Source organism: Anolis sagrei, chromosome 4 (genome assembly GCF_037176765.1).
Source record: "Anolis sagrei isolate rAnoSag1 chromosome 4, rAnoSag1.mat, whole genome shotgun sequence".
NCBI lineage: Eukaryota > Metazoa > Chordata > Lepidosauria > Squamata > Dactyloidae > Anolis > Anolis sagrei.
This window is the reverse complement of record NC_090024.1, coordinates 242,914,858-242,933,100: the sequence shown is the minus strand read 5'-3', so window position 1 is coordinate 242,933,100 and position 18,243 is coordinate 242,914,858. Positions and strand designations below refer to the sequence as shown.

At 44.2% G+C, this 18,243-nt stretch overlaps 1 protein-coding gene across 4 annotated transcripts; it reads right to left on the bottom strand.

The window, feature by feature from the left end:
• Nucleotides 1-6,207: 6,207 nt before the first annotated feature.
• Nucleotides 6,208-18,194, bottom strand: POFUT1 (protein O-fucosyltransferase 1). 4 transcript variants are annotated; one of them, XM_067468285.1, is made up of 7 exons: nt 18,023-18,194; nt 13,093-13,214; nt 12,699-12,878; nt 11,090-11,202; nt 10,771-10,963; nt 9,106-9,348; nt 6,209-7,292 (listed from the first exon to the last, which is right to left on the bottom strand). In XM_067468285.1, exons 1-7 carry the CDS (start codon nt 18,144-18,146, stop codon nt 7,104-7,106), a joined length of 1,164 nt encoding a protein of 387 aa, XP_067324386.1. In that variant the 5' UTR covers nt 18,147-18,194; the 3' UTR covers nt 6,209-7,103. The 4 variants fall into 4 exon arrangements, with proteins under 4 accessions (XP_067324388.1, XP_067324386.1, XP_067324387.1 ...); XM_067468286.1 differs by lacking the exon at nt 18,023-18,194 and adding an exon at nt 13,320-13,525 and having other exon boundaries at nt 12,699-12,881; XM_067468284.1 differs by having other exon boundaries at nt 6,210-7,292; nt 12,699-12,881; nt 18,023-18,193.
• Between the last annotated feature and the right edge of the window lie 49 nt (nt 18,195-18,243).

The window sequence follows — 18,243 nt, the reverse complement described above, 5'->3', positions numbered from 1 at the left end:
TTCACTTCATCATAACACATATCCATCATCGTCTCGCTATCATATTGGACGCACAGGGGTGGGATTTTTCTTTGTTCTTTTTAAGGAAAGGAAAACCTCTGGGAAGATCCATCCTGCCCGGACTTAATATTAATAAGTCTCCAGCCTCGCGTCTTTTGTTATAGCATGCCTGCTCTATATCATCCTTCAGCGTCGGATTCCAGCATTGTTTTATTCTGAGCTTTGAAGCCCAGCGAATGTGGAAGGCTGGCTGAATATGCCATGACCATAACATTGCCACATTCCCTGCCCATCATTCAACCATCTCCTCCCGCTGAAACAGCTTCTGAAGCTCCCAAAGCCAGCACAATGCTCTTTGCCCACTTTGGTTGGGCAAATAAAGGTATTATCACAAGGTGGAGGTTGGATTTTGTGGGATCTTTTACTTTTTTTTTTTTTTGCTATTCGCACAACAAAATTCTCGGATATTTGACCGCAAACAACAGTCACTGGTAATATTTGACGAGGCAATGACCCATATGCCAATCGTAGGCCACGCGTTATAAAAACTGCAGCCTTAAACCTCTTACGTATTTACAAGGAGCAGAGGTCAGTAGGCCTTACCTTCATGTCATGTGTTTAGAATTTGGTGACATCTGTCTGCTCCAAAATCCTTGTTGTTAAAGATTTGTTTTGTTCAGAGTCACCACTAAAGACAACATAATTGTAGTATTTTTTTTGTGCAGTAGGATAAACCCTTCAACCACACAACACAGCTCTCGGCTAATCCATTCTGGATGAGAAGCGGCTGCTTCAAAAAACAGATGCTGCGAAGTACATGCGAAGCTAGTGAGAGCTCATTGCTAAGCCATGTCTTTCTATCAATGGCATCAGATTGATGCTAGAAATAATACCATATGAAAGCTGACTGGCACAACCTGGGGATCACAACCAGACACAGTGAGGACATCTGCCCTTGTGCTTTGCTCCTCTGCTGCTGAGTATGCATGCCCAGTGTGGAACACATCTCACCATGTTAAAACAGTGGACGTGGCTCTTAATGAGACGTGCCGCATTATCACGGGGTGTCTGCGCCCTACATCACTGGAAAAGTTAAACTGTTTAGTCAGTATTGCACCACCTGACATCCGCCGGGAAGTAGCAGCCAATAGTGAAAGGACCAAGGCAGAGACTTCTCCAGCTCATCCCCTGTTTGGGTATCAGCCAGCAAGCCAACACCTTAAATCAAGAACCAGCTTTCTAAGATCTACAGAGATACTCACAGGAACAGCAAGCAAGAATCCAAAAGTGGCAGGCTAAAATCCAGCACCTCAATCAGTGGCTGATACTGAATGAGAGTCTTCCCCCGGACACACAGAAGACTGGGTGACTTGGAAGTCGCTGAACAGACTGGGCTTTGGCACCACGAAATGCAGAGCCAACCTTAAGAAATGGGGCCACAAAGTGGAGTCTGCAACATGCAAGTGCGGAGAAGAGCAAACCACAGATCTCCTACAACAGTGGTTCTCAACCTGGAGTCCCCAGATGTTTTTGGCTTACAACTCCCAGAAATCCTAGCCAGTTTACCACCTGTTAAGATTTCTGGGAGTTGAAGACCAAAAATATCTGGGAACCCCAGGTTGAGAACCACTCACCTACAACAATGCAGCCCGAGCCCTGCCACATGCAGAATAGAGGACATTGTCACAGCGACACCAGAGGTACTCCAAGTGGCCATGTCTACAGCCAACACCACTGGAGAAACTATTCTGTTTGGCCTGTACTGCACCACCTGACATCTGTCGGGAAGTAGCAGCCAATAATGAAAGGACCAAGGCAATGACATCTCTAGCCCATCCCCTGTTTGGCTATCAGCCAGCATACCAATGCCTTAAATCAAGAAACAGCTTCCAAAGATCAACAGAGATATTTGCAGGAACACCTCAGCAAGCAAGAATCCAAAAGTGGCAGGTGAAAACCCGGAACCTCAATCAGTGGCTGAGAATGGATGAAAAGCTCCCCTCCTGGACACACAGAAGAGGCACTGAACAGACTGTGCTCTGGCACCATGAGTGGCAAAGCTAACCTTAAGAAATGGGGCTTCAAAGTGGAGTCTGCAACATGCGAGTGTGGAGAAGAGCAAACTACAGACCACCTACTACATTGCAGTCTGAAGCCCTGCCACATGCCCAATGGAGGACCTTCTCACAGCGACACCAGAGGCACTCCAAGTGGCCAGCTTCTGCTCAAATGCCAAATTTTAACTTTGTGTTTTAAATACATTTTAATTTTACCCTCAGTTTGCCTCTGACTTGACAAATACAAAAATGGCATCAGAGCGAAATCTATGTTTAGAGATCTCGAAACGGAGAGAAGAAAACTGCAATCTAGATCAACCACTTCCTTTCTTTCCTCAGAGCTGAAAATATCGTAAGAGTTTTACAAGGTCAGACAAGGAAGAAAACTGGACACGCACGAGAGGAAAGCTAATGTTTTATTGTTAAAAAGAATGAAAAGTTATTTTCTGTACATTTGTTTTATAAAAAATTACAATATGGCGGATACCGTGTGCATCACAAACACACCCCAATCTCCTCCAGTCAGTCCAATAAATGGCAATAACAGAAGTGCATGATTTGCAGAGGACAAAAATATTATGGGTGAATGTCGAAGGCTTTCATGGCCAGAATCACTGGGTTGTTGTAGGTTTTTTCGGGCTATATAGCCATGGTCTAGAGGCATTCTCTCCTGACGTTTCGCCTGCATCTATGGCAAGCATCCTCAGAGGTAGTGAGGTCTGTTGGAACTAGGAAAAAGGGTTTATATATCTGTGGAATGACCAGGGTGGGACAAAGGACTCTTGTCTGCTGGAACTAGGTGTGAATGTTTCAACTGACTACCTTGATTAGCATGTAATGGCCTGACAGTGCCTGGAGCAAACTTTTGTTGAGAGGTGATTAGATGTCCCTGATTGTTTTCCCTCTGCTGTTTTGCTGTTTTAATCTTAGATTTTTTTAAATACTGGTAGCCAGATTTTGTTCATTTTCATGGTTTCCTCCTTTCTGCTGAAATTGTCCACATGCTTGTGGATTTCAAAACCCATTTTCCTAGTTCCAACTACAACTCCCAAGAATGTACAGCATGCAGCCATGACATTTAAAGTGGGGTCAAACCATATCAGTTCTACGGTTTAGATGTGCCCAATATCACATCATGCATCTTGCCATGTTGGCACATTTACACAATGGCACTCTGGCCATGAATGTATTTAGAAGATACAGAGAGGAAACAAACAAGGACATTTAATCACCTATTAACAAAAGATTGCTCCAGGCACTGTCAGGCCATCAAATGCCAATCAAGGTGGTCAGTTGAAACATTCACACATAGCTCCAGCAGACAAGAGTCCTTTGTCCCACCCTGGTCATTCCACAGATATATAAACCCTTTTTCCTACTTCCAACAGACCTCACTACCTCTGAGGATGCTTGCCATAGATGCAGGCGAAATGTCAGGAGAAAATGCCTCTAGACCATGGCCATATAGCCCGAAAAAACCTACAACAACCCATTATGGGTGAATATTTCCTATATTCTGGCACAGATGCAGTTAATAACCATACAGAGCTTGTCGGTAGTCATCATTGAAACAAATGCAATTCATGAACAACCTTTCAATGTTGACCTTGGCAATTTCTCCCCCTTGTTTTACAGTCTGAAGACACATGATAGTTAAGGCCTTTGTCTGATCCAGCAAAGAAATTCTCAACAAAGCTTCCATGATTACAGGGCGGGAGGAAATGCAGAACAGCAACCGTTTGTTCTCACTGGAACAGACTGAACGATAATGGCATTTGAGAGAGTCTTGTTTCTAACTAAAGAGATCCACTATTGTAACATTTCCTCTGAAGGCTGTTGCTCCAGTTCCATGATTATTTTAGCTTCCTCATTTGCACCTTTTTCTAGTTGTACAATACCCCCTTTTCAGGTGCACAGTCAAGAAACCATATTTCAAAAGAGCTTCGAGTAGATATGGCAAGCATCTTGCCTTTGCAGCGTGATTTGTGTTTCCTTCCTGTTTGGCTGCAGAAGGAAGCTGTAATTGGGCCCAAATGGTTGTGCGGAACATCATTTTGGCAGCTTTTACATATGGAATCATCCCTGTCGGCTAGTTTACATATGGAACCACGTTAAAACAGTGGAAGTGGGTCTTAATGAGACATGCCGCATTATCACAGGATGTCTGTACCCTACACCACTGGAGAAATTATACTGTTTAGCCGGTATGGCACCACCTGACATCAGCCGGGAAATGATCAAGGCAGCGACATCTCCAGCTCATCCTCTGTTTGGGTATCAGCCAGCATGCCAACGCCTTAAATCAAGAACCAGCTTTCTAAGATCTAGAGATACTCACAGGAACACCTCAGCAAGCAAGAGTCCAAAAGTGGCAGGCTAAAATCCAGCACCTCAATCAGTGGCTGATACTGAATGAGAGCCTCCCCCTGGACACACAGAAGACTGGGTGACTTGTAAGGCGCTGAACATATGGAATCATCCCTGTTGGCTAGTTTACATATGGAACCTGACCCTCCTATGCCGCAGTCCGGCACTCAAACCACTAGGTAACACTAGTGCTAGAAAACAAATACAGACTTCAGTGGGAGAGCAACCTAAAGAAATGATGCGAGGAGACTATGAATGCTAGCTGTGCAATTCACATGAAATAAAGCAAGTAAAGAGCTCTTGTTGTGCATCTCTTTGTGCATAGGCTTCAACCCAAGATTGTCAGTGTATGCAATTTTTCAGCCAATGCTCAGAAGCAGAAACTTGGTATGATTTGCTTCTGGCATGATGAGCAACATAACAAAAAATAGACAACTTGACAGCGTGCAAATCTGCTGGCTGCCGTTTTTAATCCGTGGAATGCTTTCTAGATACTTTATTGGATACTGGCCGGGTGTAGAGAAAGAAACCAGTGCCAAAACTGCAGAAACAGATCCCATCTTTCTTTTGAAAAGTCTTGTTTTTAAATCCAAACAGTTTTTAAGAGTGGTTCTTTGTTCTGAAGAGGTTTAAAAATTCACAGTTTTGAAATATAAAAAGTTTGTGGTGTCAATGTATTGTCGAAGGCTTTCATGGCCGGAATCACTGGGTTGTTGTAGGTTTTTTCGGGCTATATGGCCATGATCTAGAGGCATTCTCTCCTGACGTTTCGCCTGCATCTATGGCAAGCATCCTCTAGACCATGGCCATATAGTCCGAAAAAACCTACAACAACCCAATGTGGTGTCAGATATATTAAAAATGAACTGGGTATTTTTGATTACAAAAGTGTAAGTCAAGCACTGAAAGAGTTAGTAGGCCAAAGCCTGTTAGAGTTACTGTGGTCCTGAGGAGTGTGAGGTAAACCTCAGTATGAGAGAAAGCCTCATGTGAGAAAGCTCCAGTGTGAAAGCTGCTGTGTGTAAAGCTACTATGGAATTGTTTATTTTTGTTATGGAAACATAGTTCTTGTAAATAGTGCAACCATATTATTTTACTATACAGAAAGGCCTCCTAAAGAAGAGATCACATTGGTTTGTGTGTTTTTGTTCTTTTTATCACTTTGGATTACTGGTGCTGGGTTGTACTACTGCTAAAAAGTTACTCTGCTGTACGTTTATAGGGAGAGTCTTTTGTTAATAAGCCAACTTGGACAACATGTAGGTCAACAGAAGATGAGGACCCACTAAAAAGGTAATTTCTTTGCTCTTGATTTCTCCTACAAGAACAAAATTATTTCAAGATGGAAGGTCAGATCTGATTTGCTGGAGAGATGAGAAGATGACCCACAACAATAGTAATATATATGTATTGTCGAAGGATTTCATGGCCGGAATCACTGGGTTGTTGTAGGTTTTTTCGGGCTGTATGGCCATGGTCTAGAGGTGGTATATAAGTAAGTAAGTAAGGTAAATTTCTCCCGACGTTTCGCCTGCATCTATGGCAAGCATCCTCAGAGGTGAGGTGACCTCACCTCTGAGGATGCTTGCCATAGATGCAGGCGAAACGTCAAGAGAAATGCGTCTAGAACATGGCCGTATAGCCCGAAAAAACCCACAAGAACTTAGTAAAATATATGTATTGTCGAAGGATTTCATGGCCGGAATCACTGGGTTGTTGTAGGTTTTTTCAGGCTGTATGGCCATGTTCTAGAGGCATTCTCTCCTGATGTTTCGCCTGCATCTATAGCAAGCATTCTTACTACCTCACTACCTCTGAGGATGCTTGCCATAGATGCAGGCGAAACGTCAGGAGAGAATGCCTCTAGACCATGGCCATACAGCCCGAAAACACCTACAACAACCCTGTAAAATATATACTGCATTCCTTACTAATTGTGTCCAATAAAGTCAAATAATACTTTTACTCAGAATCATTGTTATTTTAAAGAGTTGGCTGTTTGCTTCCAATTTATGCAATATTTAGACCATAATTTCTGTAAAATACAATACTGCTGGAAAGGTTATCTTGTAGTAAACTGTTTTCTTTTTCGTGAATTCTATGTACCCAAATATCAGAAGTCCTGTGACCTGGGTTGCTGCAAACAAACCAACTGGCCTAGAGGGCACCAATGTTATTTGGAACAATACGGCTCAGAGGATCCTAAAAAAATGTAATTGTAAATTAATTTGCTGTCTCCCCACTCCCAGCAGGGCAAAGAACAATCACATTAGTTCCATGATTTAGAAAAAGTGTTCTTGGTTCCGAACACTTCCTTTTTTTTCTTGATTTTTCCTTTTGTTATGAAAATACTGTGTATTAAAAACAAGCACCAGATGAGCCACCAGATCCAGAAGAGGTAGTAACACAGCATGGGAAGGGGAAGAGGGAAATGTAAGTAGCAGAGAGTAGACTGGCCAATTCCACCACAGAACTAGGAGAAGGGGAAATGGTAGGGAAACATTCCTCTTCTCCTTTTGGGCTTTGGATTAGTAATACACCAGTGATTGAAACCAGAATTGATCTGGAATATTGCATCGAGCCCACCCAAATACATAGAGTACTTGCTTCTAATGGGGCCTTGAACTGATCCAAGTCATGTGGCAGCAGCAGATCCTAATGCTTTCCTTTGCCTGCAGGCTACAGTTCGTCTCGCAGCTTAGGAGGGTAGTCCATGCCAAAGAAGGAGGACGGCCTCCCCTGTAAGTCGCGCTCTCGTTTCACAAAGGCAGTAAAAGAGGAGACACAGTTCCCAATGAAGTGGTCGGACTGACCAAGGATGTAGAGGTCTATCTGGGCCACCTCCGGCTGTAAATAAACCACTTTTATCTGAAAAGAGAAAAAGAGTTCAGAAGTGCTGTTACTAAAAAATGACACCAAATTCACTGGAGGGGTTTGATTTATGAACAGGGTGACATTCCTATCTTTGGTATTCTAAAATCAAAGTAGAGAAAATTTTCAAGAACCACTTCATAAGAGCAGCCTTAATAAAAACCTGGGTAAAATACAAGGACAGATTATATTCCAAAAGCCCGCTGTGGCTCTCACCTCTAGAGACTCAGCAGAGAAGATTACTGGGAGGAGTAAACTGGCCTAAATATGGAGAAATCGTGAAGAAAAAAGACGGTATCTACACCTTGAAATCCCAAGAGGAAATAACATCAAAGTTCAACAATATTTCCTGGTTCCAATATATGCAGTTGAAAGAATACTTTAAGAAAGATAAAGAAATAGGGTTATGTGACAAAGATAGATTCTGGGAAGTCATAGTCCAATGAGATAGAAAACACATTACAAACATATATATAATCCTGCTGGAGTGGGCTACGGAAACGGAAGTCATAAAGGAGTGCATGATAAAATGGGCCACCAACATTGGGAGATCTATCAACTACAAAGAATGGGATCAACTGTGGAACAAGAAGATGAAATACGTCTACGCGACGGAATTGAAGGAAAACCATTACAAAATAATATACAGATGGCATATGACGCCACAGAAGTTAAGTTTAATGTATAAGAAAACTTCGAATAAATGCTGGAAGTGTGAATCTCAAGTGGGGACGTACTATCATCTCTGATGGACCTGCCCCATAGCCCAAAGCTACTGGAAGGAAATCCAAGATCTATCCCAAGAAATATTTAAAACCAAAATCCAAATGAAACCGGAATACTTCCTGCTGGGCATCACAGACAACGACATAGAATTGGACTCCAACCAAGACATCCTCTTTACCTACCTCGTGACAGCAGCCAGAATTATATACGCCAGGAGATGGAAATCAAAAGAACCTAGCTCAGTGGAGGAGTGGTTACAAAAAAATTGGGACTTGAAAAACATGGACAAGCTAACCTACTATCTAAAAGATTACACAGGTACCCCTTTAAAAAGAACAAACTGGAAGCAATTTGAAGATTTTATGAGTATTCACTAAGAAAAAAAAACAGGGCCCTACTAGAAGAATAATAGGACAAAACAAACCATAAACTTATACTAACAAACGTTAAAGGAAGAGAAAAAAAAAGGAAAAGAAAATGAGCCGAGAAGAGATTTCAAGACAGAACGAAAGGAAAGAAAGAGAGTGTGAATGTCGGAAGGAAGACTGGGAAGTCAACTCCCCCCTCCCCAACCCTTTTCCTTCCCAACCCTATATCCCATCCCCCCTCCCCTCCCCCCCTCCCCATCACGCTATCCTATCCAGTACCCCCCCCCCCCCCCCCGTATATCTATTTTGTAAAATTCTAATAAAGATTTATAAAAAAAATGACACCAAATTGGGAAGGAGAGCCAATACTCCAGAAGACAGGAGCAGAATTCAAAACGATCTCCACAGATTAGGGAGATGATGGGCCAAAACTATCAAATGCAATTCAATAGAGACAAATGCAAGATACTCCGCTTAGGCAGAAAAGATGAAATACAAAGATACAGAATGGGGAACAATGCCTGGCTCGACAGCAGGACGTGTGAAAAAGATCTTGGGAGTCTTAGTGGATAACAAGTTAAACATGAGCCAAAAATGTCATGCAGCGGCTAAAATGCCAATGGGATTTTGGCCTGCATGAAGAGGAGTCTAGTGTCTAGATCCAGGAAAAAAAACGAACTGTTTCCCTGGTTGGTCTGCTAATAGAAGGAAATTACCTTTTGCTTAAAAAGCTGCTGTATCTCACTGGTGTAGGGTTCTGAATCACTGGCAATGTACACGGCTTTGGCATCGACCTTCTTCACCCAGAGTTTGAGGGCTCGCTTGATCTCGTTCAGGCCTGGCAAGCACATGTCCATGGTGAGTGGCGCAGCAGTGTTCCGATCGTAGCCTACACACTGCGGCGAAGCCATTAAATGGGACCCGGCTGTGCCATCCTTCAGCATGTTGCATGCGTTTTTCTAACAGAGGAAGAAAATGTCAGAACATCACCTACAGTCAGAGAGGCTTAGGCTTTTCCAGGAGTGCTATTTGGATGAGAAAGGTTTAATCTTCTTCTCTATATGCTACGATGACAAAACAAAAACCCACTCTCCCCATGTCTAGGGCTATTTTTTAAAAACAAACCCACATGGGATTCAAGCAAGGTATTCAGTATACTACATATAGGGTAGCACAGTGGGTTAAAATGCTAGCTGCAGGAAATCTGCTGATCAGGAGGTTGGCAGTTCAAAGGTGCGAGTTGGGGTGAGCTCCCAACTGACAGCCCAGCTCCTGCCAACCTAGCAGTTCGAAAGCATGCAATGCAACTGGATAAATGGGTACCGCCTCGACGGGAAGGTAAAAGGGCACTTCATACAGATACGCAGACATGCTGGCAACACATTCGGAGGTGTCTATGGACAACAGGCTCCTTGGCATGGAAAAATGGAACAAGAGCACCTCCCCATGGCTGGAATTGAGCATTGCCTCCAGACGCCAGACATAGAAAAAGGGGAAGGCCTTTTTACCTTTGTCTGTGTCGCATGTTGTTGTTCATTGTGTGTAAAAGGCATTAAATGTTTGCCTCATATGTGTATATTGTAATCTGCTCTGAGTCCCTCCAGGGAAATAAAATAGAGTATAAATAAAGTGTATATTATTTATTTATTTTATTGTTTATTTTTCTTGGAAAGATTTGTTTATTTATTTATTTATTATTTATTTATTATTATTTGCACTTGTTAACCGCCACTCTCAGCCCGGGGGCGACTCGGGCTGTTTAGAGAGTTTAGACAAGGAGAAGAGAAAGTTGAGAGGAGGCATGGGAGCCATGTATAAATATGTAAAAGGAGGTTGTAAGGAAGAGGGAGCACGCTTCCTTTCTGGTGTAGTGCTTTTGAGTGTTGGGACTCCTGCTGTTCTATAGGTCAGAAACTACTTAAAGGCACAAAACCACAACAAACACATCAGTATCTGGAGATGTTTTCTGGCTTAAGTTCTACTTGCAAAATTCCCAGACACGTATGTGGTCACTATAGCAAACAGATGTTGGGTTAGACAGAATTTCGGTCGGAACCAAAATGGTTTTATGTTCCTAATGAATTAATCCAGGCGTGGACAAACTTGGGGCCTTCAGGTGTTTTGGACTTCAACTCCCACAATTTCTAACAGCCTCAGACCCCTTACTTTTCCCCCTTAGCCGCTTAAGCGGCTGAGGGGGAAAAGTAAGGGGACTGAGGCTGTTAGGAATTGTGGGAATTGAAGTCCAAAACACTAGAAGGCCCCATGTTTGCCCACACCTGGTAATCTCTGGAAGAAACAGCCAATCTATTGCAACAATGACTACATGTCCTACACCGAAGGGAGTCTGTGTTACATAGAATCATACAAAAGAAGCATACCCAGTCTGAACCCACACGCAAATGGATTCCCACATAGGGTCTGACCAGGAACGAACGGATGGAAGACTCGCCCTTCTCCACCATTTCATCTGACCACACCATGAACCGATGCAAAGACCGGTACTCCTCCAAAACTGGGAATTGGGCTGGTGCACCCGGAAGGGCAAGAACAGGATGTTCAGCTGGTGGATACCTAGCATTGAAATAGGAAATGGACAGAAATAAAAGACGCTGGCCATTCAGGGGGGGAAAAAAAGAAGACAATTGCTGAGTCCCTCTGAAACAGGCATGCATAGAGACCCATAATGCCACTTGCTACCTTTGGATCCAGTGGTCCTTGTAAGAGGAACTAAAGGCAAGGCCTCCAAACAACTCTGACTTGTCAAAATCCACTTCAAACTGATCCCAAAACGGGCCAAAGGGGTTTCCATCCTGCAAAAGCAAAGGCAGCAGCTCATTCACTGGGATGGGCAAAGGGCAGGATGGGGACAGGCTGCTCTAGATCAATGGAAGCAGCCAGAAACAACCATCTTGACATGTCCCACCCTGAAACTTATATATGGGTTCGCTAAAAAAACATTTATTCTAAGGATCGAGAAAGTGAGAGAAAAAATGAGTACAAAAGAACTGCCTGAAATGAGACACACAGATTTGTTTTGTAACTGCCACGGAATCTCACACACAACTATCTGGTTTTGAAAACAGGTCATCTATATGTAATGTTCATTTGTGGGATTAACATAACTCAAAAACCACTGGACGAATTGCCACCAAATTTGGACACAAGACACCTAACAACCCAATGTATGTCCTTCACTCAAAAAAATTGATTTTGTCTTTTGGGAGTTGTAGTTGCTGGGATTTACAGTTCACCTATAATCAAATAGCATGATAGAATTGAACCAACCGGGGCATACAGGACTCCCATGACCAACAGAAAACACTAGAAGGGTTTGGTGAGCATTGACCTTGAGTTTGGGAGTTGTAGTTCACCTACATCCAGAGACTATCAATTTTATTGATATCTATTTTTATTTTGAAACCAGCTGTACCCACCACGCGTTGCTGCGGCCAGCCTTCCCTCCCTCTTTCTCTCCTTCTTTCTTTCTCCACTTCCTTCCCTCTTTTTCTTTTCCTTCTTCTTTCTTCCTTCTCTACCTGTGTCTTTCCTCCCCTCCTTTGATCTTTGGTTCTTTCCTTTCTTCTCTCCTTCCTTCCTTCTTTCACTTTTTTTATTTCTTTCTCTTCTTCCTTAGTCTCTACCTTTCTTTCTTTTCTTCTCTCCCTCTTTCTCTCCCTCCTCTCCTTCCTTCCTTCTACCTTTCTGTGTATATGTGTTTTGTGTGTATATATATATGTATATATGTGTGTGTATATATTTGTGTATGTGTATATATGTGTGTTCGTGTATATATGTAGTTTTGCGCATGTGTTGTAATGTATTTTCTGTTTTTTGGCTTTTTAAGTTCCTTCTGTTGTGTTTTTCAGTGTTTTTATGAGTGATGGTCATTTGTTGGCCTGTTAGGTGTATTGTGTCCAAATTTGGTGTTAATTTGTCCAGTGGTTTTTGAGTTATGTTAATCCCACAAACAAACATTACATTTTTATTTATATAGATTTACCAGTAGCTGCTGCATTTCCCACCCTCTGCTTATACTCGAGTCAATATGTTTTCCCAGTTTTTTGTGGTAAAATTAGGTGCCTCAGCTTATATTTGGGTCGGCTTATACTCGGGTATATACGTTAAGTCTTAAATGTGCTGATAGATTTCTTTTTCCTGCTTCCATTTCCCTCTTTATGCTTATGCTACAATCCTGCTATTTCTTAGAGCAGCGTGCCCTAGGAAATAGCAAAAGGTTTGAGAGTTACCTGAAAGATACCACATTTAGCATGAAACTACAGCTATTAGAGATGTCCTGGTTTCCTACCTTCATGGGGCAAGTCTTTTTATCCACAGTCCTTTGAGCTGCCGATTCAAAACAGTACGCCACCCTCTTGCCAGGAGGCCAGTGAACAGGGGCCAGCTTCTCCATAAACTCCTCCAAGGCAATGACTCGGTGATATTCCAGCAGCGGTGCCAGCTTGAAGTATTCTTTGTAAGGGACGTGCTGCTACAACAGAGAGAATAGACAGGCTTCAAGCCAGCTTCCCACCTATATGAAGTAAACACACGACTGCTCCACACCACTAGATCCAAATCAGACCAAAAGGACAGAATTCTGCCTGCTGACATAGTGATTCATATAAGTTTAAGGCACCATGTTTGAAAAGAGAGCTTAGTTTGAGAAAAGGACAGAGCCCAAATATCTAAGAACTACTCACATTTGTGTAGGGAGGCCTGTGATACCGGTACTCAATCCAGGGGGGCACAGCTAAGGTCCGATTCAACATCCTAGCAAACGCCAAAGAGCCCAGAAAATGGTCTGCTTGGTTCCCAAATCTCCCTTTGAAATAGAAAAGCACCATTTCTCAGTCACAAGACTGGGGCAGAGCATCATACTTTGGACAGCTTTATAATGAAGGCCCTAAACGGTTCTGGCCCAACTTACCTGTCTGAACGTATCTCCCCTTACAAACCACTGAGAACTTTAAGATTGTCTGGAAGAGGTCCTGCTCTTCTTCCCGCATTCAGCACAAGTACATTTGGCGGGGACGAGAGACAGGGCCTTCTCAGTGGTGGCCCCTCGGCTATGGAACAACCTCCCTAGGGAGATCAGATCTGCTCCCTCACTCTTAACGTTTCGTAGGCAAGTAAAAAATGGCTGTTTGAGCAAGCCTTTTAACAAATATAAATTTATTAGTATTTCAATGGGAAGTATGGACCTGCTTGTGGCTGATTAGATATCACTGTTGTTGTTGTTGTTGTTGTTGTGTGCTTTCCAAGTCATTTCACACTTAGGTTGACCCTGAGCGAGGGCTGGATAAATGTCCCTGGAGGACCATATCTGGGCCTTAGTTTGAGGACCCCTGGTGTATTGTCTATATAAAGTGGCATTTAAAGTTTGCTGTGTATGTGTACTGTGATCCGCCGGTCGTTGATCCTACAAGAATACCTACAAGCCACTCTAAACACCTCCGCAGAAGCATATGAGAAGCTCGGCCTGTCATTAAACATCGAGAAAACCAAGAAAGTACTATCTACAGAGACACTCACTGGAACACCCCAGCAAGCGAGAGTCCAAAAGTGGCAGGCTCAATCCCAGAACCTCAATCAATGGCTGATATCAAATGAGAGACTCCCCCCCGGGCACACAGAAGACTGGGCGACTTGGAAGGCGCTGAACAGACTGCGCTCTGGCACTACGAGATGCAGAGCCAACATCAAGAAATGGGGCCATAAAGTGGAATCCACGACATGTGAGCGTGGAGAGGAGCAAACCACAGACCACCTGCTGCAATGCACCCTGTTTAAGGCCTGTCATTAAACATCGAGAAAACCAAGAAAGTACTATCTACAGAGACACTCACTGGAACACCCCAGCAAGCGAGAGTCCAAAAGTGGCAGGCTCAATCCCAGAACCTCAATCAATGGCTGATACCAAATGAGAGACTTCCCCCCAGGCACACAGAAGACTGGGCGACTTGGAAGGCGCTGAACAGACTGCGCTCTGGCACCACGAGATGCAGAGCCAACATCAAGAAATGAGGCCATAAAGTGGAATCCACGACATGTGAGCGTGGAGAGGAGCAAACCACAGACCACCTGCTGCAATGCACCCTGTTTAAGGCCTGTCATTAAACATCGAGAAAACCAAGAAAGTACTATCTACAGAGACACTCACTGGAACACCCCAGCAAGCGAGAGTCCAAAAGTGGCAGGCTCAATCCCAGAACCTCAATCAATGGCTGATACCAAATGAGAGACTTCCCCCCGGGCACACAGAAGACTGGGCGACTTGGAAGGCGCTGAACAGACTGCGCTCTGGCACCACGAGATGCAGAGCCAACATCAAGAAATGAGGCCATAAAGTGGAATCCACGACATGTGAGCGTGGAGAGGAGCAAACCACAGACCACCTGCTGCAATGCACCCTGTTTAAGGCCTGTCATTAAACATCGAGAAAACCAAGAAAGTACTATCTACAGAGACACTCACTGGAACACCCCAGCAAGCGAGAGTCCAAAAGTGGCAGGCTCAATCCCAGAACCTCAATCAATGGCTGATACCAAATGAGAGACTTCCCCCCGGGCACACAGAAGACTGGGCGACTTGGAAGGCGCTGAACAGACTGCGCTCTGGCACCACGAGATACAGAGCCAACATCAAGAAATGAGGCCATAAAGTGGAATCCACGACATGTGAGCGTGGAGAGGAGCAAACCACAGACCACCTGCTGCAATGCACCCTGAGCGCTGCTGCATGCACAATGGAGGACCTCCTTGCGGCAACACCAAGTGGCCAGATACTGGTCAAAGGACATTTAATCTGAGGATGCTTGCCATAGATGCAGGCGAAACGTCAAGAGAAATGCTTCTAGAACATGGCCATATAGTCCGAAAAAACCCACAAGAACTTAGTGATTCCAGCCATGAAAGCCTTCGACAATACATTGACATTTAATCAACTACCAAGCTTGCAAAGTTTGTGTTTTTGTCTGTTTGTTTGTTTTGTTCTGTTAGAAATGTAATACAGTTGTCTGGTTGCCCCTGACATGATAAATAAATTATTATTATTATTATCTTTGCATTTCCTTTTTTCTGTCCAAGTGGAGTCTCTTGCATTTGTCCCTGTTAGTTTTGCATTGGATGGCCTTGCAATTTCAAAGACTGGCTGATTCTTGCCTGGGGGAGGGAATCCTTTGTTGGGAGGTGTTTTATTTATTTGTCGTGTCAGGGCAACCAGTCAATTATATATAATTTCTAACAGAACAAAGCAAACAAACAGACAAAATACAAAATGTGTGAGTTTGGTAGTTGATTGAATGTCCTTTGACCAGTATCTGGCCACTTGGAGTGCTTCTGGTGTTGCTGGAAGAAGGTCTTCCATTGTGCATGTGGCTGGGCTCAGGTTGCATTGCAGCAGGTGGTCAGTGGTTTGCTCTTCTCCACACTCACATGTCGAGGATTCCACTTTGTGGCCCCATTTCTGAAGGTTTGCTCTGCATCTCGTGGTGCCAGAGCGCAGTCTGTTCAGCGCCTTCCAAGTCGCCCAGTCCTCTGTGTGCCCAGGGGGGAGTCTCTCATTTGGTATCAGCCATTGATTGAGGCTCTGGGTTTGAGCCTGCCACTTTTGGACTCTCGCTTGCTGGGGTGTTCCAGCGAGTGTCTCTGTAGATCAGAAGCCCTCAAACTAAGGCCCGGGGGCCGAATACGGTCCTCCAAGGTCATTTACCTGGCCCTCGCTCAGGGTCATCCTAAGTTTGAAATGCTTGAAAGAACACAACACCAACAATAACAACAATCCTGTCTAATCAGCCAAAAGCAGGCCCACACTTCCCATTGAAATACTAATAAGTTTATATATGTTAAAATTGTTCTTCATTTTACTTTTTGTATTGTTTTTAAGTGGTTTTTGCACTACAAATAAGGTATGTGCAGTGTGCGTACGAATTCATTCTTTTTTTTTTTCCAAATTATAATCCGGCCCTCCAACAGTTTGAGGGACTGTGACCTGGCCCTCGGTTTAAAAAGTTTGAGGACCCCTGCTGTAGATCTTAGGAAACTATGTCTTGATTTAAGTAGTTGATGTGCTGGCTGATACCGAAACAAGGGACGAGCTGGAGATTATTAAACTTTATTTGTACCCCGCTAGCATCTCCCGAAGGATTTGATGTGGCTTACACAAGCCAAGGCCTCACAACAACATAACAATACAATCTAAACAAATCAACAATTAAAACAAAATAAGCAAAATAACAACAGGCAAAAGCAGTACACTAAAAACACAATAAAACTGGGCCGGGCCAGAGTAATGGGTACAAGAATTAAAAGTGCTGATGTGACAGGAGGTGTATATGAGGCTTCTAGGGCAGGTGCAATGTGCGATGTGCAGCAGTCATTGGTTCTGGTAAAGTGCTTATGGGACTTGGTAGTGGGGATTTCCTACTCTGGGAAGGCGCATCGGAAAAGCCAGGTCTTCAGGTTCTTTCTGAAAACTGCCAATGTAGGGGCCTGTCTAAGGTCTTTGGGGAGGGTGTTCCAGAGATGGGGGGCCACCACGGAAAAGGCCTGTCTCTGCCTTGGTCCTTTCACTATTGGCTGCCACTTCCCGGTGGATGTCAGGTGGTGCAATACCGGCTAAGCAGTGTAATTTCTCCAGTGGTGTAGGGCGCAGACACCCAGTGATAATGCGGCATGTCTCATTAAGAGCCACATCCACTGTTTTAGTGTGGTGAGATGTGTTCCACACTGGGCATGCGTACTCAGCAGCAGAGTAGCATAGCGCAAGGGCAGATGCCTTCACTGTGTCTAGTTGTGATCCCCAGGTTGTGCCGGTCAGCTTTCGTATGATATTGTTTCTAGCACCCACTTTTTGCTTGATGTTCAGGCAGTGCTTCTTGTAGGTCAGAGCACAGTCCAGAGTGACTCCCAGGTATTTGGGTGCGCTGCAATGCTCCAGTGGGATTCCCTCCCAGGTGATCCTCAGAGCTCGGGATGCTTGTCTGTTCTTAAGGTGAAAAGCACATGTCTGTGTTTTGGATGGGTTGGGGATCAGCTGGTTTTCCCTGTAATAGGCAGTGAGAGCACCTAGAGCTTCGGAAAGCTTCTGTTCAACCATCTTAAAGCTCCCTGTTTGAGCGGCAATGGCACAATCATCAGCATAGATGAAACTCTCTGTCCCTTCTGGCAGTGGCTGTTCTGTTAGAAATGTAATACAGTTGCCTGGTTGCCCCTGACACGAAAAATAAATAATAATAATTATTATTATCTTTGCATTTCCTTTTTTCCTGTCTAAGTGGAGTCTCTTGCATTTGTCCCTGTTAGTTTTGCATTGGATGGCCTTGCAGCTTGAAAGACTGGCTGATTCCTGATTGGGGGAGGAGGGAATCCTTTGTTGGCCCTGACTGATTCTTGTCTGGAATTCCCTTGCTTTTGGACTGTTGCTCTTTGTTTACTGCCCTGATTTTAGAGTTCAGAATCTAAAAGGGACCTCCAAATACCACTCAAAATCCTGATCAAGGCCTTGGATGACAGGAGAGTAGGCCCTCACCCACTGAAAATCCGTATCAAGGCCATGGATGATAGGAAAGTGGGCCCTCACCCACTCAAAATCCTGATCAAGGCCTTGGATGACAGGAGAGAAGGCCCTCACCCATGCAGGGGCAGTAGAGAAGGTATCCCGCGGGGTCCCAGCCGCTCTCCGCATCGCTCCCGTCGCCGAGGACGGAAGGGAGAAGAAGCTGGAGGAGGAGAAGCCATGAAGTCCTGCCCGCCATCTTTCTTTCTCTCCCTGGGCCAAAGGAGTCGCACTTTCCCCTCGTTTCCATGGCGACCGGGGGAAATTCCCGGCATGCCCAGCGGGGACGCATGCGC

Coding starts and splice junctions, on each gene's coding strand:
- POFUT1 (XM_067468284.1), bottom strand. CDS start 18,146: ATGGCGGGCAGGACTTCATGGCTTCTCCTCCTCCAGCTTCTTCTCCCT. Junction 11,203..12,698: donor AAAAGACTTGCCCCATGAAG/GTAGGAAACCAG, acceptor TTGCTTTTGCAG/GATGGAAACCCCTTTGGCCC. Junction 7,293..9,105: donor AGCAGCTTTTTAAGCAAAAG/GTAATTTCCTTC, acceptor TTCTCTTTTCAG/ATAAAAGTGGTTTATTTACA.